This window comes from Amblyomma mixtum, chromosome 2 (genome assembly GCF_055824585.1).
Source record: "Amblyomma mixtum isolate Tamu chromosome 2, ASM5582458v1, whole genome shotgun sequence".
NCBI classification, from domain to species: domain Eukaryota; kingdom Metazoa; phylum Arthropoda; class Arachnida; order Ixodida; family Ixodidae; genus Amblyomma; species Amblyomma mixtum.
In genome coordinates this window covers 16,569,173-16,596,807 of record NC_143013.1, presented here as the reverse complement: position 1 = coordinate 16,596,807, position 27,635 = coordinate 16,569,173, and the positions used below count along the sequence as shown (strand labels likewise).

At 47.4% G+C, this 27,635-nt stretch overlaps 1 protein-coding gene across 1 annotated transcript in view; it reads left to right on the top strand.

Annotated features, from left to right (window-relative positions):
- Positions 1–2,350: 2,350 nt before the first annotated feature.
- The window catches only part of LOC149358532 (uncharacterized), a 125,513-nt gene continuing 100,228 nt past the window's right edge, over positions 2,351–27,635 (top strand). The window contains exon 1 of the mRNA XM_089570630.1: positions 2,351–2,997. Within this exon, the coding sequence (XP_089426756.1) occupies positions 2,486–2,997 (512 nt within the window). The 5' untranslated portion in view covers positions 2,351–2,485. The remainder of the gene's footprint in view (positions 2,998–27,635) is intronic.

Genomic DNA, 27,635 nt, shown 5'->3' with positions numbered 1-27,635 from the left:
TATTTCGACCAGTTCAGTGCACTGGAGAGGTTGCTTTGCCTGAAAGCTCCTCGAAAGCGCTTGTATTTTGCCGCGATGGAGCCAAAACATTTAGGCCACAGCACAGAGAGTGACCGCGTTTTGGAAATTTTAAAAACTGATATGGATATTACTTACGGTGGGCTACACGCCACTAATTCAGGATCCGAACAGAAATAGTTAAAAAGTTAACTATTCGGTATTGGTTAACCAGCCTGCTGGTTAGCACATCTTAACACTATTCGGATATATTACACGGCTAACAATGCGGTGCCGAAAAAAGCGCTCTTCACACTCAAAAATCCTATTTTCAATAATTATGTAAGTCTTAGGTAAACACACTGCATACACGAAAAGTGGAATGTGATGAGTTCTGGAAAAATGTACACATGGTTGCGTTTTGACTTGACATGAAATAGCGCCGAATTACAAAATGATGTAAATTATTAACGGGGGCAAGTACAGAAGCGACGCGAAGCTATTTTGGTGGGCATCAAGGATGGCTTAGCGCAGAGGTGGCGACATTTTCTTTTGGGATGATTCAGGGTGGTAAGTGCTGCCACCGGTGGGACTTGTGTGACCTAGGTTGGTCTTCGCGAGCAATTTCTCGCCGCCAATCAGTAATATGACTGTCACCTGCCACGGTGTGCAGTTTTCTCAATTTCCAATGGGCAGGTTGTGATGACGCCGTAAGGTTACGTGGCATAGGTGGCTCACCTGCCTGCAAGGTTGCTTCTCTGGAAATTTTTCGTGGATTTTTCTCTCACGGTCGACGACAGCGGGTTTTCTGCGGCACAAGTTCCTTAACGTTATCGCATTAAAATACGAGCAAATAAAAAAAAAACGGACAATTTTGTACGTTGTCAAAAATAACTTGAGCCTTCAATTCCTAAGTAAATTGTCTCAGAAGAACGAGGATCACATCACAGGCATGCGCTCTCCGAAGTTCCAGCTTAATCTCAGTACTTCCGCACCAGGAAAGCTGCCCACGAGCCCATCCTTCGATCCAGTTCGTCGCCGCATTCTTATCTCTTCCCCAGCGACTATGGCAAAGCGCGATTTCCCCCGCTGCCAAGACGGAGCGCAATCTTTGTCTCTGACAGAGGAACGCTAGCAACTGTCCGGAAGCATTGGCCGAAGGCGACAGAAAACACCTCGCGTACACTGAGAGGGGAGAACCGATAACGAATCACTGAAGCGTTCGGGGAATCGGCACGTCTTTGCTTGTGCCATCGCCTGGCAACATGTGAAAAGGGAGGCCAGGATCAACACCGTGATCAATCATCGCTCGCGGTGATTTGCGGGAGAAACCGATGCCTTCCATTGTGTGCGACACAAAAGCACGTCACTGCAGTAGTCGTAGACGCCACCGTTCGTTGTCTTCATTGAGGGCGGCGAAAATGGGGTCTGATTACGCGGTAAATAAGAGAGTCCAGTTTATTCGTCACATCGCACACTATCGCTCCGCCCCCTTATGGAAAACAGGGAACATGGGAAGAATGTTCCTTTTCAGGTTCGCCTCTGATTCCAGCGGCCATGCAGGAATACATTCCGTGTTTGTAGTTGTGACTTGCTTAAGCGTTCATCAAAGCACAGACTAGAAACACTGGGGCTCAATTAGGGCATTATTTGTAAGCCTCGGTTTCTATGTGCCGTAGAGAGGTAAACCGGGAAGTGGGAATAAAAGTTATGCAGCACAAAAAGTCTGAAACACTTTTTTGGCAAAAAAATAATAATGAATAAAAGAACCACTCGCTAGCGCATAATTGCTGCTCGTAGACAACAAGTGTAAGGAGTTACTTGATTATTTGGTTTGTAGCCACTGATACAACGGGAAACAAAAACAATTAGAATGGAATAAACTGAAATTGTTGAACTAAAGGTTCTAGCCTGGCCCTAAGTAGAGTTTAGAACAGGTGTGATTGTTAACCAGCTGCATATTTTGAGCACAGTTAAACTCCTAGGCTGTGTTTGTGTCAGTCTTTCTTGTCCGTGTTCCGACCGTGCTGTTGTTGTCAAGAAAAAAAAACTCCTAAAGCCGATACTCACATTTTTTTTTTTTATCGCCCACAGATTTGGACATATTAATGACCGCCCAGATTTGCTCGTTGAAGAACCCCAGGAGCTCGAAATTTCCGGAACAATTCACAACGGCGTCTCTCATTACCTGAGTCTCTTTGGGACGTTAAACCCCATAAACCAAACCAAACCAAACCTTCTGCCTATATTGTTACGGTGCATAGTTGCTAAGAGACGACGACGTTGTTTTGGGACGTTCGCCAGTGAACGACGACGAGGACGTGGCAGTTTGTGCTGGAGTGATTTAGCTCGGTGTGCCTTCCGACTGTGGCCTGTACCGTCTGCCGCTGGGCTAACCCCCCGTAATATTTGGTGGAGGTCGTGCTGGGTATCACACCGGGACCCTGCCCTGGACCTCCGCAGCGGTCGTCAGCTTCGAGCCATCACTATGCCGTCCAACCCACCTCCGGCTGCAGCATCACCACCAGCGCCGACCGTTGTCGTGGCGCAGCCTCGCGACCCAGGCACCTTTTGTGGCACCGATGACGTCGATGTCGAGGATTGGCTCGCCATGTATGAGCGAGTCAGCAAGCACAACCGCTGGGACGCGACGCTCATGCTTGCTAACGTTATTTTCTACCTGGCGGGCACGGCGCGCGTCTGGTTTGAGACGCATGAGGAAGACCTCACCTCTTGGGACAACTGCAAAGAAAAGCTCAGAGACTTATTTGGCAAACCAATTGGACGCAAGCTGGGTGCTAAAAAAGACCTTGCTTCTCGAGCACAGTCATCTACGGAGTCATACCTCTCCTACATCCAAGACGTCCTCGCTCTGTGCCGAAAAGTAGACAGCGCCATGCCAGAGACCGACAAGGTGGGCCACATCCTGAAGGGGATTGCTGATGATGCATTCAACCTTCTTCTTTGTAAAGATTGTGCAACGGTTGACTCCGTCCTCCGGTGGTCCTTTACGGTGAAGTGATAGCACTCGACACCCCGCACTTCCGTTTATACACTCGCACAGTCAGATGTTGTCACGAAGGCAAAAAATGCACAGGAACACCTAATTACATTGACTTTTAATTCGATAGCATTAGAAGCTGTTGAGGGCCGCCGCGGTGGCTCAGCGGTTATGGTGCTCGGCTGCTGACCCAAGACGCTTGTTCGATTCCGGCCGCGGGGATTGAATTTCGATGGAGGCTAAATACCAGAGGCCCGTGTGCTGTGCGATGTCAGTGCACGTTAAAGAACCCCAGGTGGTCGAAATTTCCGGAGCCCTTCACTACGGCCTCCCTCATAGCCTGAGTTGCTTTGGGACGTTAAACCCCAATAAACCAATAAACCAAACCAAGCTGTTAATATATTTAGGGATGTGACGTCACTTCCGGTCTAGTGATGTCCCTGCCCTCCAGCCAATGGGAATTATCAGGTGTGGTGACGTCACCTTCCTTCAGCCAATGACCCGGTCTGGTCAGGTCTCTTACGACCAGCTAACGAGAATGACCAGGTCTGGTGACGTCATTTCCCCCAGCCAACGGGAATTATTCTCTCTGGTGACGTCGTTTTCCTGCGGCCAGCGGTATAATTTTATGACCGATGGCACAATTTTTTTTTTCCCCGATGACACTTTTATTGCCATCGCAATAACACTCCAGGCTTACTCGTGGGGAGCCGGGTAAAATTATCCTTCATGGTGCCGTGAATGACGCAGGCGTGATCGGTGCCCTGGTGGCCACCGCGGTGGACCTGCTGGTGTTCTCGGCGAGCCCGCCCACCCTGCAGGTGTAGATTGAGATCCTCATGACGGTGCCCATCCTCTGGCTTCCTACATACGTCGTCACCCGCGGACTGGTAAGCTCCATGTTCTCGATGCGCTGTTAGAGCCCCGCGGGAGTAGGTCAAGAGCAAATTCAAGCCCTCCTTAGAGCAGTGAGATCTTGATACTCGTTGGTGAACACCGGGCAGGGCCGGATTAAGAAAAGTGGGGGCCCTGGGCTAATGCGCATCTAGGCCCCCTCTCGCTTTTCCTCCAATGATCCCCGTGCCCCCTGCGGCACTACTCGAGCCGCCGCGGTGGCTCAGTGGTTATGGCGCTCGGCTGCTGCCCCGAAAGACGCCGGTTCGATCCCGGCCGCGGCGGTTGAATTTCTTTGTGGGAGAAATTCTAGAGACTCGTGTACTTTGCGATGTCAGTGCACGTTAAAGAACCCCGGTGGTCGAAATTTCCGGAGCCCTTCACTACGGCGTCTCTCATAGCCTGAGTCGCTTTGGGACGTTAAATCCCCATAAACCAAACCACTACTGGAATGTATCCCATGTTTCATTGTAATTCCACCTAATTAAAATGAACGAAGTGCGATCAATGGGATTCGTGTAACAGTAACGCAGTAGCATTAGTTTTGCGCACAAAACACTACGGGACTCTTGGAACGCGCGACACGTGTCCGTCGGTGCCCGAGCGCCGAACGCCACGGAAGAGCCGCGTGAGCCGACCGACATCATGCGAGGCTGCATTGCAGCTAAATTGCAGCGCGCTGCGTGCGCCGCCTACTCTCCTTTTTCACTGACACCGTGCACAAGCCGACAGACAGGTTTTTGTTCGCAGCACTGTTTTAATGCTCACGCATTAAAGAAAAGCAGGCTGAGCTAGCTTCCTACAGTCGAGCTGGGTGCTTCGGCAGCGACTACGAAATAGAAACACTCGTTAATTAGTGCCCCGAGAGGGTAATATTAAAAGTTGTTAAAATTAATTTGACTACACGATGAACGTTTACTACTGCCCTCACGAGGCGCATTTGAATAGCAGAATTAAAGTCCTGGATGAGTAGTGAGCGTGCTCGGCGCTGAGCCGAGTATCCGGCTTCAAATCCAGCCGCACGGCGGCCGCGTTTTGATGGAGGCGAAATGCAAAAATGCGCCCATATGCTGTGCGATTTCAGAGCACGTTAAAGATCCCCAGGTGGTCGAAATTATTCCCGAGAGCTCCAAAACGGCACCTCTTTTTTTTTTTTTTTTGCTGCCGCGGTGAATCAGTGGTCATGGCGCTCGGCTGCTGACCCGAAAGATGCGGATTCGATCCCGGCCACGGCGGTTGAATTTCGATGGAGGCGAAATTCTAGAGGCCCATGTACTGTGCGATGTCAGTGCACGTTAAAGAACCCCAGGTGGTCGAAATTTATTGGCAGTCTGCTATCATTTTCTTGTACTAATGAATTATTTTTTGGGGCAAAACGTAATGCTCTTGCTTCACTGTCGGGCGACGTCCTTTGCAAATTTGTAGCTTGACACAGTAGAAAGAAAGACTGTGCATCCATCAAGGCGTTACAAATGCAAACTGTGGGCTTTGCACCAGATCTCCTTATTTGTTATTCAAAGAAAAGTCGTGGGAAAGTACATAGTACTTGCCAATTAATGCTCCAAAGCTAGACAGAGGACATTGAAGGATGCCCTGCTGCGGGGTCCAGGTTACTTTTGACCACCGGAATTTTTGTAATTTGTACTGGCATTCATGCATTTTAACAAAATATTGTTAAAATGCATAAATGCTGCTGTCAGTGTAGTCGGAATTAAGAGAAAAAATTCCGGTGGCCCTCCTGTCACTAAGTCACGTGACCTTGTGACGTTATCACAACCTGGATCTCAGAAACCCCACCAGTGGCTGTGTTTGAAACAGCCGCTGTTCCAAACATAGCCACCTTCTGTGGCAGTGGCACATCACTTAACCGCTCCTCCACTGTGCCAGGATCGGTAGGAGGACTTCCTCCGTTCAATAAATGTAAAGTAGGGAATGGCCAATATTGCATACTTGGGCATGTAGGTAGAACCTAGGCGACAGAGAAGGACTACTTGTGCGAGAGGTATCAGTAATGCTATTGCATTGTATCCTTAAGTGTGGGCTAAGCGTTACGTGATGGCGAAGTAATTCTTAAGTTTAGGTTAAGCGTTACATGATGGCGTAGGAATTCTTAAGTGTAGGTTAAGCTTTACATGATGGCGAAGGAACGAATAGTTTCCATGGCTGTGAAGTGATATGCCAAGAAAACCCTAGGCCACTGAAGGGACCATTTACGCTATCACATCATACCCTGAAGGCGGGGCTTAAATGCTCCATCAGGTTTTTGTCCCTAGCTAAATGCATATGAGCATTGAAACCGTGGTGTGGTGCTCGTCAGCTAAGTGCCTAAGCCACTGAGTTTTTGTGTAAACATTGGTTAGGGCGCTTAGCTTGTACTAGCTAAGTATAATAAGCCTCTTAGTAATCAACTTGCCTAACTTTGTTTTCTGGTGGCAAGATGTATTAGGCTGTTTCATTTCGACCAAGTTGTCTATCCACTGGAGAGAGAACTTAGAGCAGTCAGAATAATGAACACAACAGGAAGGGCACTTCTCACTGTACTTCCGGTGGTTGACCCTCTTGTCTGTCCTGGCTTCACTTGTTGCATCAAGTTGCTGATCGTATGGTTCTACACAGGGCGCGTGGCTATTGAATACTTGGATCCAAACCCCGAAGTGCAGAAGAAGTACGCCTTCAAGTGTCACCGTGCCAAAGACAGCAATGGCATCGAGCTCATCTACCCTGTGAACGCAACTGTGAACGCATTCCACAACTTGTACAACACATTTGCGGCGGGAGACAGTGACGGCCACGTGAACATCTGGGACGGCTTCAAAAAGAAGCGTCTCTGTCAGTTCCACAAGTACCCATCGAGCATTGCATCCCTGGCCTTTAGCCATGATGGCTCGCTGTCGGCTATTCATTCCTCTGCGAACAGGGCGAGATTCATAAAAAACCGCACGACGCCATCTTTGTGCGTTGTGTCACTGATCAGGAGACAAAGCCGAAACAACTCCATTATCACTGACTTGTTTTTGTTTTATTTCTTTATTTTATTCAATAAACATGAATGTTTAACTCTGAACACCTGTACTGTCTCCACTTCAGCACCCCTTTTGAAGTGACCTTGTGAATTGTTCTTTTTCCGTTTTCATTTTGCTGGATGACTTTTGAGCTTATAAGCTTTTAAGCAACAGACATTAGCTGCATATGGAAAGTGTACAGCTTGGTTGATTTCAAGAAGCAAAATTGGTTGTTAGTAAGTGGAGCTCAATGCTCACAGTACTTTCATCCAATATTTTCCTTGTTTGCATTAGCTGAACTCAAATTAGAATATCGAAAATTCGAACTCGCCAGAATCGAGCTTTTGGTTCATTCGAACTGACGAATTGGCCGCGTCTGAATTAGGTGTATCTCAGTAAGAAAAAATGCCCACTAATTTGAATGCACGAGCGAGTGCCACTGTTAATTCGCTCAGTCTGAGCTGAGATTTACCATCGGGCATCCGCAGGCCAGAAGTTGAGTGGTCGCATGTCAGTAACCACGGCGAACGATTGCATAAGCTGCCACGCGCAGTCTGCTGCGCTGAAATTGGCCATGGTTTCTTTGCGGCAACCGAAAGCTCCTCGCGAACATAAACGTAAGCCCAGCTGTGCTGCTGAGAAACGTAGCAAAACATTTTAAAATTCTATGTTTTGGGCATAGGAACGTTTCTTTCCGCTTGGTAAGCGGCTTTGGGCAGAGTTTCGTGAGAATAGTATGGCAACACTGGGATAGCAGACGGCGAGTACGTCTCACGAAACTCTGCCGCGGCTTTTGTGGAAACCCTCGCACATTGACTTACATTAGAGGAGTGAAGACTGTCACCAGCGCTGAAATCACATACACAGCCAGTTTAAACCACTAGAGTGGTTTATCACTGAAACAATGTTATTTATTTCTGTCACCAATATCGGCAACTGTTATTTTGCTGGTCCTGGACTAGGGTGACTCGTATCCCCATCGAGGCGCCCAGTTGTGGACGTGATGTCACTGCCGTTGTTACCGTGGTGGCAGTCGTAACTTAAAAAAATATATATCTAGAAAATCAGAGCTAAATATAACGATTTACTTGTAGTGGCAAACAAAAAAAGTCAGTGGTGGGAATGCTGCGGTGATTGCGCAAACTTGCGCCTTTATATTAAATCTGATACATGCTGCTACAAAGTGCCGAGGGGCTGCACATGCGCGGGAAGGCTTAGCGCGGTTTACGTGTCCGCTGTTTGGAACGCCTTTGTCGGTGACTGCTTTGCACCCGCCGCGGTGACTCAATTGTTAGGCGCTCGGCTACTGTGCCGCAGTACCTGGGTGCGAATCCGACCCCGGCGGCCGCGTCTCAATGGAGGCGAAATGCGGAAGCCGCCCGTAATCTGCGATGTTAGTGCATGTTAAAAATCCTCAGGTGGTCGAAATTATTCCGGAGACCTCCACTGCGGCACCGCGGGTGCACAGTACCATGTAGTAACTGAGCTGACGTCGCATGAACAGAGGCTTCGGACGACGTAGGCGGGACTCGTCTCAGGATATTAGGGACGGAAACTACCTCGACCAGGTAGTTTTGCCGGTAGAAATCCGTCAATGCATTAGAGTTGGAGCGCTCCCTACCCAATGGGCATTGGAAGTCCCATGGACGTCCTGCGGATGTTTAGGATGTCTGCAGGACGTCCATGGGAGGTTCAGTGCCCATCGGGTAAGAATGTGCTGGTGGGTCGTCACGATGGACGGAGAGGGCCAAGGCGCAGCTCCTTAGAGAAAAATACTCGGGGGATGGAAGCACCGTGGAGTCTCCGCTGGGAGCATTTCCCGCAAGGTAGTAGCCTCGGCAGTTACGCGAGCAGATTTGGGATGGCTGAAGAGGATACTACAACGCTAGGAATTACTCAGGAAGGCGCCAGCACCATTCTTTGCGATTACAAGACGGTCCTCCGCAACATTGCGCGAGGGCGAATCTCCGCCACCGAGTACCACGATGCCAAAAGGCAGGAAAGTTATTGGCCTGGTTTGGGTCCCGGCTCATGAAGGGGCCGCTCACCAGTACGCTCGAGGTTTTGTCAGCCGTGCTGGTGAGGAAGACTCCGACGCGGGGACCTTGCGAAGTGAGACGCTGGACAGCTGCCAGGCCATTGCGAGTTATTACAGAGATCTTAGGGGCGAGTCTGCCTCCCCCGAATACGTCGCTGAGCCGAGATCAAGCCACCACGGGGAGGCGACTGCAGACACGGTCGCTGCCAAATTCATGGATCAGTGCGAATATATTTCTGATCTAGTAAATCCTTACTGCCAGCGTTGCGGTGAACTAGCAACGCTGGATCACATAATTTGGGATTGCGCGGAGGATCTTTCTCCAGCAGGCCTGGTTATAGCTCCCTCAAAAGCATGGAAAGCGTACAGTCCAAGGCCGTGGCAAGAGTGCAAGATGTAGCCAGAAATATTTTTCGAGGGTGTCATTCGCCGCCGGTAGAAAAGTAAAAGAAAGCCTGCGCCCAAACAGTATCGTAGTCCATAGAGTTAAAATACTTTTAATTGCTTTCATAAAGCCGAAGGGTCCGTCGTTTCGTTCACTCTAATCTCTACATAAAATACTTGTGCACACAGGATTGCGTGAACTTGATTCGCAGAGAACATACGTAAAAAACGAAAAGTCGCGGCAGTTTCAACTGTTTTCATGTGATTTACAGCAACACAAGAGCTTCTGCTCAGTAGCAAAGTCAGCAACTGCGAACGAATGGTATTTGTCAAAATTTATACTTCATGCATGTAAACCTGCGCCCGGCCGCAGAGGCGCTTAGAAAAAGCACTTTTTATTTTCGTAATAGTTTATGATCATTTGAGGACAACGCAAAGGATGAAAAAGTAGGCTGACGTGAAAAGGTATGTTTAATCGGGTGAACTGTGCCTACTGTTAAAAGGAGTGCCATACTTCGTGCGGTAGCGAAGAGGTGCGATTCTTCTCAGCAATAAGTTCCGCTTCCTATTCTAGAGCCACGACAACGTAGTACATACATCAATCTTTTCAGGAATAAACCGACACTCTTCTTATTTTTGCTTTTACATTTTAATATATCGATGCGGTGTGTAAATAGCATCGGCGAAATAAAAAGGCCGAAATGTGTGAGAGAGAGAGGAGATGCGGCACTCAGAAAATTTCGGGGGGGGGGGGGGGGGGAAGGGGTGCTCTGGCACTGACCCCGCAATGTGCAATATTCGCAACATTCGCAACATTCGCAATATCCACAATATTCGCAATGTGCTTTCCTTCACTGTTTATGCTCTAGTGATATAATGGTAACGTTCCAAGGCGCCCGTTCAAGTGAGCGCGGTTTCATCGATAACCTGCCTTATTCCGTTGCCGTCTCTCCTATCGGGGTGAATAGGTGACGTTGCACTTGCATGAAGCAGCCTGAAAAACGTCAGTCGAGCGCGGTAGGGCGAGAGCCTAAAACTTAGGTGAAACAATGCGATCGCCGCCTAAAAAAAAAAAGAAACGAAGGTTTTTGCTGTAGCCTCAGATGGAACACGTGCGAAGTAAGGCAAAAGATAAGGTCACACCCGCTTGTTCTCGGCACGGCGGGCGAGAATTCGCGAGATTAGGCCTAAGTCTACCGGGCAGTAGCGATGCGGCGGCAGCATGGCCGCGCCCTTTCAGTGGTGCTCGGGTGTAATTATCTTAATTATTGGTGACGTTGTTGGAAACTGACCTTGACTGAGTGAACTAATGAAACCCTTCCTGCCTCGCTCGTCGAACTGTGATGTCTCCTGAAGCCCTGCATTAATTGGGGCCTTGAAACTATTGTCAAGTTAGAGTCGGACCAGAATTGAAGAACCCAGCTATTACCGCGGCGCCTGACAACGTCGTGTTTGTGCCACCTGTTCGCCTGTCCATCGCTAAACACGGCGGATAACCTCTTCAATCACGAAACAACGAACTTCTGCAAAGGTGCCACTGCTGCCAGCCAGTCAACGAAGTGCGGTGTTTTCGGCGTCGCCCCTTCAAAGGGGGAACTCGGCTTGCATGGACGATGCCTTCCCAAAGCTTCATCCGCGGCAGCAAGAACGGTAAGTGCGATTACAATCGGTCCGTTCTGCTACTCGCACTGCTGGATTCGCGAGTTTTGCAATACTCGAGCTTCTGTTAGCGTAGAAAATGCGCTGAACGCACTTACGAAGATAGCGTAACAACTTTTATCCGGAGTGATTTCTGGCGCCAGTCGCAGAAGCACAGCTAGCTGTAAGCAGGGATAGGCAACATGCGATCATGTGTAGCTGAGGGGTGATCGCGTGTCTGTTGTTGGTCTAGAAGTTAGGGCACAGCTGCAAGCAACGATAGGCAGCACGCAGTGATGTGTAGCTGAGAGGTGATCGCTGATCTAGAATTCAAAGGCACGCCCTGAGACGAGCGTCTCTTCTAGAAAGCAGGGAGGGAAGTAAGCACCGAAGTTGTCGCTCAGCGATTACTGCAGATTAAGGAATTAGAAGCACTGTTTTTCCCGGTACCACAGGGATGGAACTTTCGTACCAGTGGGTTTAAGCATTCTCCTTTAGGAGAGAAAAGGAAATGTGGGGAGGTTAGCTGGAAGAGGACACCGGATCGATACCCTGCACTGGAGGAAATGGATGAGAGGATGTCAAGGTGCACGAGAAACGGTAAAGCGCTGTTCTCTAAAGAATGAAAGAGCCGTTCCACTTCGTAACACCTTAGAAGCCTTCATTTTTTAGGTGATAGAAAGGCACGAGATTGGCTAGCATCGGCCCGAATGCTCCGTCTTTTGCATCGATTGCACTGGCACGCATATACTGACGAGGGGGCCCGAAGTTTCGCCGAGACTTCAGCCCACTCAAGTTGCGCTACTATGAACTATGTCGAGGGCATTTTGTTGGCACTGTGTGGAGGGGGGTGGGCATTTTTCTGAACTGCGTGGAGGGCATTGTGCTGCCGGCTGCCTGCCTCAGCTTGATGTGCCGCTCTGCGTTCGCACAACAGAGTACGCGGCCCTGTAATTAGCCACAATGTGTACGCAGAAGCAGAAAACCTTCGCAACGTTGTCGCAAAAAAGCCCTTGGCGTGAAATTCCCAACTATTCGGCTCCGGCATACATGATCGTATCGCACAGATCTTCATTAACTCGTCGCGTTCTTTTATTTTTGATACCTTTTGATCGGCCACAACAAGAAGTAGGACCAGATTCATGCCAAGCTGTCGCAGACACAATGCGCTGCCAAGTTCCAATGCTATCGGGATTTGTTCGCCTATCTACGTAGCGGTTTGTTGCGATTATCTTTACAGTCACCATTCAGGTTCATCACCGCCGACGCGCGGCCTTAGCAATCGTCTTTCACCAGGACTCGCGTATGCGCGCCAGACGTGATTAGAAGGCTGGTGAAATATCGCAGTTTTGAAGCGAAAAGCTTCACTACCCGCACTACAGCCGCGCTTAGCGTGAGCCGTCGGAGCCAAGATTTGCCGCAGCTGCGCATGCGCGAAACCGAGCGACGTCACGCGCGGCGCAGGTGGCCGCAGCCGCCGCCGCGCCGACTCCGCCGCCTGACCGTTTGGCGCAGCCGCGCGCTACTGCGCATGTGCGCCGCCTCCTTACCGCCGCTACTACTGCGCGCTCGCCTCCTCGACACCGCTTGACCTTTCGCTGCAGCCGTGTGTTTACCACAGTTACTACGTATGCGCAAGGAGGGCTATATAACGCGCTTGCCTACACCGTTATCGTGGTGCTCCCAATGCATTGTGCGCGAACTGCGACAGCCATGACGTCAAGCAAAGCATAACTGCAGCTTTTCGCTTGTATATCCAGCTTAACCAGAGCTAAGCCACTGCCATTTTTTTTTCACTTATGATTTCGCAATGTTAGAAACTGTTCGCAGAGAAGTATGTATACGGGCTTTGCCAAAAACACCATATATGTTTCACCTAAGATGTTCAGCAATTTTTTAATATGGGCTTTTTCAGTTAGAAGAGTGCTTTTTATCTGCATAGCATTGTCAGCGGTATAGCTCATCAGAGTACTGCTAAAACATGCTAACTTGTAGGCTGGTTAACTAAACTTTGCAGTTGTTGCTCAGTTTTATTTAGTGAGATGCGTGAAATCCTTCGTGAGTAATATCCATGCCAGTGTTTAGAATTTCGAAAACGCATTTACTTTCACCCCGCCACGGTGGCTCAGTGGTTACGGCACTCGGCTGCTGACCCGAAAGACGCGGGTTCGATCCCGGCAGCGGAGGCCGAATTTCGATGAAGGCGAAATTCTAGAGGTCCGTGTGCTGTGCGATGTCAGTGCACGTTAAAGAACCCCAGGTGGTCGAAATTTCCGGAGCCCTTCACTAAGGCGTCCCTCATAGCCTAAGTTTCTTCGGGACGTTAAACCCCAATAAACCTATAAACCAAACCAAAAGCATTTACTTTCGGAGCCAACAATTTTGCCTACGTCGCGTCAAAATACACGCGCTCTCGAAAAGCTTGCAGGCGAAGCAACCCCTGCAGTGCTCGTAACTCGTCCAAATAGCCAAAATATGTTGGGCCGTAGCGCGGAGAGCAGCTGCGTTTCAATTCTAAAAACTGATATTCATATTATTTGCGCTGGGCCACATGCGTATCAGTAAATAAGGAGACTAACAGTAATAATTAAAAGTTCACCATTTTATATCAGTTACCATCCTACTAGTTAGTAGTTCTTAACTGTATTCTGATGCGCTACACTGCGGACAATGCTGTGCTGAAAAAGCGCTCGTGTAGCTCAAAAAGCCCATTTTCAAAACTCGCAGGTCTTCTTAGGTGAAAAACTCGGTATGTAGTACAGCCTACCTAGTTCGAATCCGGGCCATGCACCGTGGCTCGCTTTGGCGGTCCAAATCTGTCGGCTGTGAGGCGAACTGTTGCTCACCTGTTCGGGACTTCCCAGAGTGCTATAGACAGCCCCAGTACACGACATAAAAACAAACTTTTTTTGGCTGTTTTCCTACAGCGGTTGCATAGTCCAGCGCAACATGAAGGTTCACTGTCGCTTAGGCCGAAAGGCACCAACAACTTTTTACTGGTGTAAGGTTCGTTTACTCGCCAGCCAATAATAAAAATGGCGGTACAGTGTTGAGAAACCTAATGACTAGCTGTGCTGATGTGTGCTGTACTCAGCCTTCTTGAGGTATTGCACAGCGTTAGAGTACTTTATTTTAGGTGAATTAGGCCCGAAGTGATCGCCTGCAAATCGCCAGACTACGTATTATCGTGCTCAGCATGCAGTTCAGCGCCTGCATTCGACGTCGACCATGCAGCGGTATGCGCTACGCGGTCGCAAGGTTAGTTGGTGGAGCGTTGTCTAGGAAAAAGTAAATATAGCTGTAATTTAAACGTACACTGAATAGTAATCTGAACTCGTCTTTTTACCGCGGGAACTCGATCTACACGTTCTAGGAATTCTTAGAAATTTCGAATTATAGTCCTGTGCGACCGATTTCCTCAATTTAAATCGAATTAAACTTCCGTCTCCCGCCTTTTTTTGAACTCGCCGCAGACGGTAGGAGAAGTCAACCGATATTTCAACCAGTTCCGTGGCGGCTTGCCCCTCTGCCATCGGCGGAATGATACGTACCGGTCGGCGAAAGCAAAGAGTCCGCGCGTATTTTTATTTCTGTGGGCCTAATTTGCGGCTATGTAGCCTCTGGCTGGAGTAATTTATTCACGGCAACCTAAAAAACAAAATACAAGCGAAAGCGAAGCCGCCACACGACCGCCTGAAAGGCACTTCACGCGTTAGTTGACTCCTCCTACCGTCTGCGGCGAGTTCAAAAAAAGGTGGGAGCCGGGACGTTTAATCCGATTTAAATTACGGAAATCGGTCGCACAGGACAATAATTCGAAGTTTCTATGAATGCTCAGAACGTGTAGATCGAGTTCCCGCGCTAAAAAGACTAGCTTCGATTACTCTTAAAGGGGCTGCGAAACACTGCCTGGGGGAATACCGGCTATACTTCAGGTGGGTTCTTTATGTCACACAGATGCTGGCTTAAAAATAATTACAGGAATCGATGCAGAGGAACGGGAGTTATTCAGTGTAGAAATTTCAAAAAAGAAGCAAACAAAACGCTGCCCTCAACTCGATTTTGGCGGGGCTTCCCACTCCTATTTCGCTCTCCCAATGACGGCACCTGGCGCAACCAATCAAAACAGCCAGCCAGAGCACGTCGCGGAAGTTTGTACTCCACGGTTGCCTGCTCTCTGTGAGACTGGCAGCGTTGTTTCCATGCCAGAGCGCCCCTGGTGGTGTATTTTTATTTTACTTGCTTTGCAGGGCTTTTATCTAAGGCAAACAAATTGTTTTTGTTGATCTAATATATAACGCAGACAGGTGACAAAATGTGTCTCTATTTATTCACACAATTTGCAGTATATTTACTGTTTGTCCGGTCATCAAGCTCGCGCCAGGTGATGTCATATCCGCTGCTAAAAACCCGCCACTGTGTGGCGACACCATCAGAGCCATGAAGTAGTTTTTGGGAGGACATTAAAATATTAAAAAACGGAATGTACGCGGTATTACCGACGCTAATAGCCCCATTATAACTCACTGTATGCAATCAACAGGCAAAAAACTAAGATTGTGTTTCTGGGCCCCTTTAACACACACCACACAGAAAGACTGACGGGACGACAGCGCCCGTCCTGTCCGCCTTTCTGTGTGCTGTGTGCTAAATTAGCCCTGTTTTTACCTTTTGTTAGATAGACACCGCTTGAATGTGTCGTGATGGACACTGCAGAAGACCATGCACTTTCTAGTACCAGCTGCGTGTATAACTTTTCGACACTGCCGGGCAACCGCTGCTTTGTGATTGGAGCTCCGCCTATAACTTGAGTATTTCAAGACATAGTGAGCGCCATGGTGTCCGTTCATGGCGTCTGTGGCAACAGTGTTCAGAGTTTCGCTTGAACAGCGTGGGATCCCCACGACTGTATGGTACACGAGTCACTGTCGCTGCTATGTCGACTTTCTTTCGATGATCCCAGGCAAAAGTTAATTCACCCAAGAAATGGTTTGCTTTGGAAGTCACATTTACAGACCTGCCTGCATTTTGTAACCGTTACGTAACTCTATGCTGAGCCACGTTGCAAACTTTACTACGTTTTCTGGCGTGCAGGGGCTTGTCAGTTCTGGTGAATGACCGTGACGTTTTCTCTTTACCGCAAAGTCAGTTTTTTTTAGTGCTTCGGCAGTAGACGGATCAGTACCGAGGCACTTGATCGTCATTACGTATGGCGTCTTAAAAATCACCCTCAGTTCCCTCTGCCTGCCAGGTAGCACCGAAGCATTAGACCAATGTGACATTTTTCGTTTGGTCAAACGTTAATTAAGTTTTCTTAATGACCTTTTTTAATAATTTCTTTACGTTACAGATGAACATCCTTGTAAACTTTTTCTAACATTAATTAAACATTATAACAACGTAAATGTAATATTGTCGAAAATAATGAAGCAACCCTGCAATAGTATGCAGGCCCACCATTGTGACAATTTAATCAACGCTTTGCAAGGACCAGCAACAAAGGCGACACTTCGTCTCCACAGTAGAGCACAACATGCGACTAGAATGTACTTACCTCCGAAAGCATGCAGTGGAGTCAAGCTTACACGCCCATTACTGAGAGGTGTCTCATGAGTGGTAGTAGCGAAAGGATAATAAGCAGTTTAACAAAATATTCTGCTTGAGCATGTTACCTAAGGCGGGCACAATCTAAGAGATTTAGTTGCGCGAAGCACTGCTAGTTGAAAAACACGTTTACTGCAAAATTAGTGGAGAGTGTTCTGGGACTCGGTGCTAGAAATATATCTGCAGTGTTTTATAGTTATGATTCAAATATAATAATGTTTAATAAACAATAAGGAGACATTGCTGACTTGGAACGTTAAATATATGTTTATGCTGCAGCGTTTACCATCATTTGTTCATTTTTAACATTATAACAAGAGTTGAAAGCCAGGATTGGAATAGTATTTATGTTCAGTGTTAAACTAATTTTTATGTGTAACATATAAACTTAAATATTAATTTCTAACAGTTAATGCAACGTTTCAATGTAACAATGTTACTGAACTTGCATAAATTTTTCATAAGATTGTTCTAATTTTCCTTGCTACCTCGGCGTGGCCAGCATATCGCCTTTGACACGTGTGGGGATGTGGGAGGGACGGCTTTATTTTAACAAAAAGGATCCTTTGTTCTTGACCAAGAGTCCAGGCGTCTGTGCTTCACTGAGAACTCTGTACACTTACCATGATTGGCTAGCTGGTTGAGCAACTAGCAGAATGTCATTCCATGAGGAGGCGGACCGGTTGGGTATGGGGGACCTGCCATCGGTTGGGGGCATTCCCACACCGTGTACTGTGCGATGTCAGTGCGCGTTAAAGAACCCCAGGTGGTCGACATTTCCGGAGCCCTTCACTACGGCGTCCCTCATAGCCTGAGGCGCTTTGGGACGTTAAACCCCTATAAAACGTCCCACAGGTTGTGTATGAGGGTGCCTTGGCCGCCCCACATGTTGAGCAGAGGAGGAAAGTCAAGGTGGGGTGGCGGCGATGAAGGAGGTGCGATGAATGTCTGCAGTTGCCGCCAGACTGCACTGTATTTTGAATTTCGTGTACGGTGAGGTGGTGGGAGGGTAAGCGCCTGTTTTTGTAATAAGTGGTTTTTCGATGGTATGTGAGAAGAGCCCGAGAGGATTCTTGCGTGGGTTTGGGTGTCCCATCTTCTTGGGGCCTGAAGGATAGTTCTCGAGTCAGCGTATGAACACGCTGGTTACCGGGGATCGAGACTTACCCAGGAACCCACGTGAGGGTTATCTCTTGGGTAAGCGTATGTCCTGATGCGAGAATGCGTCGGGAGATTGACGTGATAATGCTTTGCTGAGTGACGGTACACAGCTTTGGAGACGGTGGAGATATCCGTGATGTTGGGATCTTGTGCATAGTCCATAAGCACCAAGCCCATGGCCGCGCCTTCAGCCTCCGTGGGGAAGGTGGCTGCGGCCCCGATGGTGCCATCCTCGATAGTAGGCGGGGACAGCGGCATAATAGCCCGGTAGGGTGCGTTGTGCCGCGTTTACATACATGTCGGGTCTGCCTCTGTAGTGCTTGTTGTAATACTAGGCTCGTGCCTGGCGTCTGGCCCCGTGTAGCTCGGGGCTCATATTTCTGGGTAGAGGTTTGATGCGCATTGGACCCTGGATGTCAGGTGCAATGATTTGATAGTTGGGGGCAGGTGAGCAGGTAGATTGGAGCCTGGCGAAGATGCCGTAAGAGATGTTGGCCGGTTTCTGTGCGGGTTAGTTGAAGTATCTGGTTGTCTCGTTTGGCTTCGTGGAGTTCCGAGATAGTTTTGTAGGTGCCCGTTGAGAGTAGTGATTTGTGCTAAGCGACTGTGGTAGGCGGAGCGTTGAGATTATTGCCTTTCTAATAAAAGCATCAGCTTTGTCTTGTGAGAAAGCGGTAAGGAACGTGAAAAGTCGTGTCTGGTGATGAGGGCGTCTGTCATATTAAAGGTTTCCCTCTCCGACAGTCCATGGTTGCATGTGGCTACACTGCGGACAAGACCCTCGATTTGTTTGGTTCGCTTCTCTAGGAGTTGTACAGTGAAGGTTGCATCCAAAGCGTCCTGTATGTGCAATCCAAGGACCTATGGAGTCAAGGACGTTGGAGTCCAAGGAGTCTATTGACCAACTCCAGGGGACCAGCGGTACGTGGTCGTCGTACATTCGGAGGTGCATGCGTGGATCCCGGGGAAGTGGTCTGATCATCAGCAGTTCCGATTTGAGCGGGGAGCACATAAGGCCCATATTGGTCAGGTTCGAGGTGATGATATCAACTGCCAATTGTAAGGTGTCTTGCGCCCCTCCTGTGGAGCCTTCAGTCGTTGATGTCGGCGTATATTGCCGAGTGGAGGTCAGGTATGTCGGTCAGTTGTTTGGCCAGCGGGGCTAGAGTTACATTAAATAAGAGGGGGGAGAGAAGAGCTCCTTGTGGAGTGCCCCGGTTGGGGAGGGAGAACGGAGGTGACGGTATAGTGCCGAGTTGGATCTGGGCCATTGATTGTGTCTTATTAAGAAGGCTTGGATGTAGCGCCACATTTGCGAAGGTTATGTTCGTGGCTAGTATTGTTTCTGGCTACTTTAACTATCTTATCCATATTTTTATTTATTTTATTTACATGATACTGGAGACCTTTTTGGTCCAAGCAGGGAGGCAAAAGCAAATTGTACAAGAAATTGTTACAGAGCATTGAACAAATGCAGCTTACGTACATACGTATGTTTAAAATTCATGCATGCAGCTATAAAAGCACTCCGAGATACATCTTCGTCAGATCTAAAATAGTCACAAATGCAAGTTTCAGAAGGGCATTTTGAGTGGTTAAAAGATATATATTGCTAATGACATTTCCCTCTTTGTCTCTTAGCGCATACATCTAGTATCTACCTATGAGTAGTTTTTTCTTCACTGCTTTTAGGCTACCTCCGTTCCACTCCTACCTTTATCCCTTCCTTTGCGGCGCTTTTCGGGTTGTCCACCGAGATGTGTGATGCAGTTACTGCATCATTTCCTTTCCTTACAACCAATTCTCAAACTAATTTTGTTTTCTTCAGGGCTCGGCTGAAAACCTCGGAAGTCCGTCTCAAATACAGGAAGCATCCAGTAGCAGCCGGCCTCAACACGATTGATTCCTTGTTGCGTGCTGCCCCTTTCCATGTTGATTGTATTATTAACTCTTCCTCAAAACACATTAAAAAAAGTAATCAAATCAGTTCCAAAATACGATGCACAGAGCGATCTCCACAAAAGCGATTAGCTCTCCGAAGCGCGCGTCCCGCCCTACAGCTTTGATAGGGCACACTACACTCTCTCTTAAAATTAAAAAGAAAACAAACTAAACTGACCCCGGAGTTGAGTTCTACACGGGTCTATCCGGCGCCTTCCTAGAACACATTCAATTATGACCTCCCGAGCGTTTCCCACGCTTAAGACGTTGCCGTAAACCGGAAGGGTCACTGTCGTGCGATCTCCCGTTCGGAGTGGGGGGGGGGGGGGGGGGGGGGGGGATTTGTAGTTGGCCGTTTGCGATCTGCTGTCGCTTGCCGTTCTGATCTTCTTTCTTAGAACTCTCCTATCTCCTTCTCTCTTCTTGGTTTTTCCTTTTTTCCTGGCGGCGAGGGCTAACATTGTGTGGCTGACGACCCTGTTTCGCGCCATATTAGGTTACAGTGGTGGTGCGCAGTTGGCGTGCGTAGGGCTTTTTAAGGGCTCCTGTCCAGTCCCCATGTTGGGCTCCGCGGTGGGCGGCTGGCGCCTTTGTTGAACACCAAACGTTTTTATGGCTTCTCATTTTTTAACGCCGATCTCCGCTGCAAAAGAGGGCGCACCGAGACAGCAAAATTCTTCCCAAATAACCAAAACAGCTTAGAACGGTTCCACGAAGTGCACTCTGAACACGCAGAGAAGAACGGCTAGATGCATTACACCATTTCTTGTCACCAGAACTTTCACAGATAGCATAGGCCAGGGCTATAAGATAAAAAACCAGCAAACGGTGACCTCCTACTAGTAATCCTGTACAACCACCAGCACGAAAAGTAAGCAGAAGTCACCTCTTTTGGAGACACACCTGTGACACTCAACCCACCCCGATCCTTGAACACAGTGCGAGGAGTTAACGCAGACGACGGCCTTAGGCATGTAACAGAAGTACTTCTTGAAGGACTAGAGGAACAAAACGTGACTAACGTGTAGATAATAAAAATGAGGAGAGGCGACCAAGAAATAGCCACGAAACACATCATCCTGACTTTCGCATCAAGCATATACTCCCAGAATCCGTAGAAATCGGCTGTATGAAACTTCACTTCGGGCAGTACATACCAAACCCACGACGTTGATTTCAGTGCCAACGGTATGGCGACAGCTCTCAGAGCTGCCGAAGCCAACTGACTTGCGCGAAGCATGCTTCACACGAACATGATTCTGATAACTGTACACTTAAACCACATCTGTGCGTAAATCGTGAGGGCAGCCATCCGGCGTACTCATGTGCATGCCTAATAGCGATATGCGAAATACGCAGCGCCAACTCTCGCCGCTCCGAGAACCAAGTCCTCCGTGTTGGTTCCGTACAGAAAACGAAACCGCGGCCCAGCGTTTCGTTAAAACGGCTGCGCTTCGTTTGAAAAGTGAAATGCCGATGGGCTTTTACGCTACGGTGTCCACTATACAAAGAAACTACGATGCGTGCCAGAACCTGGTGTGTTCTAGCTTGTCGCTTTTCTATTTCTTTTACTCTGTCCCAACGTTCTCCAAATGTCATGCGATCGAGGTACAAACTTAGGCTCTAAGCACGAAAACATTCTAAAAAAAACTATAATATCTTCCGCCGCAACCGAGAGCAGGTTAGCAGACGTTCGGATGGCGTTCCCATCATCGTTAAAAATGGAGATGCATTGCGCGAACACAAGCTTAAAACTAGATTAGAAACTGTGGCAGCCATCCAACAAACATTTAAAACATTTACGGTATGCTGCGTGTACCTGGAGCGACATGTTAATCTAAGCAATCATGAATTAGAAGACCTTTTGGAGCAGCACCCAGAGCCGTATCTAATATCTGGAGATTTTAACGCGCACTCCAGCTTTCAGGGTACTGACAAAACTGACACTAGAGGACAATTCATTGAGGATGTTATATTGTGTAATGACCTCTATCTATTAAACACTGGAAAACCAACCTGTTGTTCTCCTAGCTCAGGACAAATGAGCTGTATAGATTTATCTTTTAGTTCGCCATCTATTTTTAGATACAAAATGGGATGACCTAGATAACCCACATGGAAGTGATCATCTGCCTATACTAATCAACATCTTCACTAGAAGTCACTCCATCAAAATCATGACGTTGGAAGCTGCATCTCGTCTACAGGGCACTGTTCCGAGAAAAGGCCAGCCTAGAAAAAAATAGTTACCGACAACCTCAGTTTTAGACAACCTTAACGAACTTTTCACGACGTGTACTATTACCGCTGCGCGCCTAGTCATCCCTCAGTCCTCTGGAGTAGTAAAACAGAGTAAAAAAGTATTGCATACAAGAACGTAGGGAAGCTAAAAAGATAGAAAAGAATGCTTGGGGATTTTCCCGTAGGTATGCAACGCAGGATAATTGAACAAACTTTGGTTTGGTTTGGTTTATGGGGTTTAACGTCCCAAAGCGACTGAGGCTATGAGAGACGCCGTAGTGGAGGGCTCCGGAAATTGGGACCACCTGGGGTTCTTTAACGTGCACTGACATCGCACAGTACACGGGTCTGTTAAGAAGGCGAGAGCGAAAGACCGATGTATCCTTCACAGTGCCGCAAAAACTTCTCGGCAAAATTATGTGTCGTCATAAACAGCTCAACAACATTAAAACACATATGGGAGAAAGCTCTAAAGATAAATGGCAGCTATTCCCCATTCACAGTTCGCCTTCTGACAGCCCCTGCTGTACAGACAGATATAGAACAGGAAAGCATTTCGGGTGAATACTTTTCTGCAGTTTCCAGTTCGTCACAGTACACAGAAACAGTCCTAAAATACAAAAACACAGCTTAAAAACACACTGACAACAAGTGCCAGCACAAATGAACCTTGCAATAGTTCAATCACGCTTCAAGAAATCCATGAACTAATTTCCACTGATAAAAAGGCTGCACCCGACCCATATGAAGTACCGTCTTTGTCAAAAGTAACCAGGCTGGATGGTTTGCTTCTAGCTCGTGCAGTGGAGCCCTTACGGCTTCCCTGAAGCTGTAATGGTCGTTAAAGGTAAGGACTGGGTGTCTTCTTACCTTCCAACATCTTTTGATCTTTAGGAAAGCCCCATGGGCTCCACTATACAAGCTAGAAGCAAACCATGCAGCCTGGTTACTTTTGACAAAGACGGTACATTATCAAATGCTAGCCTATCTCTCCAGATATGTCGTAGATACACTTTGAAGACTTTTTTGTAACAAATTTTGGGCATTGGGGAAAGTACCCGAAGCCTGGAGAAAAACTATTATTGTGCAGTTTCTTAAACCAGGAAAGCCACCAACCTCTCCTAACAATTATAGACCCATAGCCCTTACCGGTTGCCTCTCAAAATACTTTGAAAGTGTCCTGAATATGAGATAAACTTTTGTCCTTCTATCCTCCGAACTTCTTGACATCCGTCAGTGTGGTTTTAAAAAGGGATGCTCCACTCCAGATCACCTAGTTCGTCTTGAAATGCTGTCCGGGAAGCTCTTGTACACAAACAACACTGCAGTCTCTTTTGATTTAGAGAAGGCATACGACACAACCTAGAGGTTCGGAATTATTCAAGACCTTGCCGAGCTTGGCATCCGAGGCAGAATGTTGACCTGTCTAAAAGACTTCTTATCTAACCGTTCATTCCATGTACGCCTAGGCTCAACCCTTTCGAGGAATTTCATTAAGTAAAATGGATTACCACAGGGGCGTATTTTAAGCGTAACACTTTTTGTTGTAAAGGAGAACTCTGTTATTAAAATAATTGCAAGGTGCATTATGTATTCACTCTATGTAGACGATCTTCAGATGGGCTGCACATCGTCCAATGTGCCAACAAGTGAAATAAACTGACAACATGGACAGACAGAAATGGTTTCCGCTTTTCTTTAGAGAAAACAGTGCCCATTTTTTTTTTCTCTCTGAAACGAGGCTTAAAGGCAGATTCCACCCTACACACCTGAACGAAACTGAGCTACCCGTAAAAGATCAACATAAATTTCTAGGCATAACGTATGACATAAAGCTCCCTTGCCAGCCTCTCATAAACGCGCTGAATAAGAAAGCCTTCCGATCCTTGAGCATACACAAAGTACCTTCACGAAAACACTGGGGGGCAGATAGGACATGTCTTTTAGCAATATACCACTCTGTGGAACGCTCTGTCCTGGTTTATGGATGTATATTGCATGGTCAGCGAGACCATCGTATCATAAACGAGTGGATCCATTACATAACTTTCCACTGGTGCCTACAGGTAGTTGCCCATAAATAGTCTTGATGTAGGAACTAACCAACCATCATTTACAGACAGAAGAACCATGCTTACGTGTTCATATATTCTAGAAATTCGTTCACAACCTAAACACGTCTGTCACCAAATAGTTACAATGTGCCCTTCTAGAATACTTTTTAACAATAAACCGCAAACTACCAGGCCACATGCTTTTGCGTTTTGAAGAGATGTGCCAAAACATCTTCGTAGAAGACACATTACCTGGCATTGATCGAAGACGAGATCCATTGCGGCCCTTGGTACAATTTTCCTGCAATCTGTGATTTCACTCTTGCAGAGTTCCGTAAAAAAACAAACCACAAAGCAACTTGTAATAGAAGAACTTCTTGCGCTCGGGGAAAAGTACAGTACTTTCAGAGCTTTTTGTACAGATGGTTCAGAAACAGATGTTTACGTTGGAAGCACAGTGGCACGAGGGAATTTGAATGAAATAGTAAGGCTTCCGCAATGTGCTTCCATCTTCACTGCCGAATGTTACGCCATCTGTGCAGCCACTGAAAGAATACTAAACAAGAACCTCACAAATACATTATTTACACAGACTACATTAGCAGGGGGACGTAATTACGGCAGCTTTTAACACATACAGCCGTTCATTTAACAAAAAAAAAGAACGAAAAAGCAAGAGAATCGCAGGTTTTCAGGTATAATCGGAGTGCTTCCCTTCGAGTCGTGAACAATATTTCCGTGTATTCTCGCTCCATACATATAAATACTAAATATAAATATAATGAACTCTTATCTCCACCCGCATAACCTAGTAGTAGTAGTAGTAGTACAAGACCTTTATTCGGCCATAATTTACAGGCCGAGCATGTCGACCGCCTGGGCGACCAGGAGTCGCTGTTCTGCCTCCCCTTCAGCGCCAAGCCAGTCGAGCCAGGTGGTGATGGATAAAGAAAGTGGGGGGTAGGAACCCGACTGCTGAGCAGCCGGGCAATAGAAGGGCAATGAGCCAGGTCCACATAGATACAGGGGCAGTTGGGACAGGAAGGGTCTGATCGATAGCGATAGAGAAAGAGGCGAGACGGGGTGATAGCTGCATTCATTTGGATGTGCCGAAGAAGGCCAGCCTCCGGCACCGTGAGCGATGGATGAGGGGCCTCTCCCTTGTTCTGGCTCGTAATTCCGGGAAGCTATCTCATGAGACTAAAGATCTGTTTAAGAAACGGCAAGGCATGAGGACGTCTAACTCCACAGATAGAATAGAACTAATAGAGCTGTCGAAGTTAATAAATAAGCGCAAGGTAGCCGACATCAGGAAGTTTAATATGGAGAAAATCGAGCATGCTCTGAAGAGCGGAGGTAGCCTAAAAGCAGTGAAGAGAAATTCTAGGCATAGGTAAAAACCAGATTTATGCGATAAGAGACAAAGAGGGCAATGTCATTAGCAATAAGGATAAGATAGTTAAAGTAGCCAAACAGTTCTTCACAAATCTATACAGTAGCGATTGCAATCAGGATGTTACTGAGAGAGGCAGTAGAGCACACCAATGGGACATCCCATCAGTAACAAAGGAGGAAGTAGAAAGCCTTAGGAGCAATGCCAAGAGGAAAAGCAGCTGGTGAGGATCAGATAACAGCAAAGGATGGAGGAGAGATTGTGCTCGAAAAACTAGCCACCCAGTATACGCAATGCCTTGTGACTTCGAGCGTACCTAGAGCTTGGAAAAACGCTAGCATTATCTTAATTAATAAGAAAGGAGACGTCAGGGACTTAAAGAATTACAGACCGATCTGCTTATTGTCGGTTGCCTGCAAGGTATTTACTAAGGTAATCGCTAATAGGGTCAGGACAACCTTAGTCTTCAATCAACAAAATGATCAGGCAGGCTTTCGTAAAGGATACTCGACAATAGACCATATTCATGCAATCAGTCAGGTGATAGATAAATGCGCAGAATATAATCAACCCTATATATAGCCTTCATTGATTAGGAGAAAGTATTCGACTCAGTAGAAACCTCAGTAATCATGCAGGCATTGCAGAATCAGGGTGTAGAAAAGTGTTGTGTGAAAATATTGGAAGATATTTATAACGATTGCACACCTACCATAGTTCTCCATAAGGTCAGCAATGAAATTCTAATAAGGAAAGGTGTCAGGCAGGGAGATACGATCTCGCCAATGCTCTTCACTGCCTGCTTACAGGAGGTATTCCGGGGACTGGAATGAGAACAGTTGGGGAGAAGAGTTAATGGAGAATACCTGAGTAATCTGCGATTCACTGATGACATTGCCTTGCTAAGTCTCTCAAGAGATAAGCTGCAAAGCAGAACGGTAGGTCTTAAAATTAACATGCAGAAAACCAAAGTAATGTTCAACAGTCTGGCAAGGGAACAGCAGTTCGCAATTGGTAGCCAGGTGCTGGAAGTGGTAAGAGAATGGCTCTACTTAGGGCAGGTAGTGGCTGCTGATCCAGATCATCAGAGGGAAATAACTAGAAGAATAAGAATGGGGTGGAGCGCATATGGCACGTTCTCTCAGATCATGAATGGCAGTTTGCCGTTATCCCTCAAGAGAAATGTATATAACAGGTGTATCTTACCGGTACTCACCTATGGGGCAGAAACGTGGAGGCTAACAAAGAGAGTTCAGCTTAAGTTAAGGACAACGCAGCGAGCTAGGGAAAGAGAAATGATAGGTGTGACGTTAAGAGATTGGAAGCGGGCGGAGTGGGTGAGAGAAAAAACGGACGTTAATGATATCCTAGTTGCAATGAAGAGGAAGAAGTGGGCTTGGGAGGGCATGTAATGCGAAGGCAAGATAACCGCTGGTCCTTAAGGGTAACGGAGTGTATTCCAGGAGAAGACAAACGTAGCAGGGGGCGGCATAAAGTTAGGTGGGCGGGCATACGATGGCTGCAGCGGGCAAAGTACAGGGTTAATTGGAGAGACATGGGAGAGGCCTTTTCCCTGCAGTGGGCGCAGTCAGGCTGATGCTGATAGTGATGATAATGTCCCCGTGAATGTGTCCATAAAGTTTATTGTTCATAGAAACGAATATCCGGGAAAAAAATTACCGACGATTACGTTACTTCCTAATGCGAAATTTGAGCGCAGCAAATAAGCTGTTTCACCTTTTCGATAGATTGAGGCAAAGAAATCGAGCAACACATGTATGCGCTATCACAGATTTTTTTTTATTTTTCACACGTATTCCTTTAACAAAGACTCCACTAACAGTTCTTGACAGTCATGAAGGAAGCTTTGTGGTCGGAGAAATAGACTGATATATGTTCGACTTGGTACACCAATGCTTGATTCTCAAAGACGAGATCTATACAAGTGCCTCGCGAGGTTGTCACAGCCGTGGGACGCGTTACGAGCGAGAGGAACGGGATGTTCTCCCGCATAAGTGTTAGGAAATTGCTGTTTGTCTTTATGTCAACATTAAAGTCCCCCACTACTAACATCGGTGTGGATCGATGGACGGTTAATGCGAGTTGCAGGAAGTGCACGACGTCTTTCGTGAGTGCGGTAGGGGCGAAGTAGGCAGCTACTACCAGCAAGCCGTTGGGCAACTTTGCGGCGCACAGTTCGCCAACTTCATGTGACGTGCCAAACATTTCGACTGGTATTGCAGAGAGACCTGTGCGCAAGTAGATAGCGACTCCCGCCGCTCTGTTG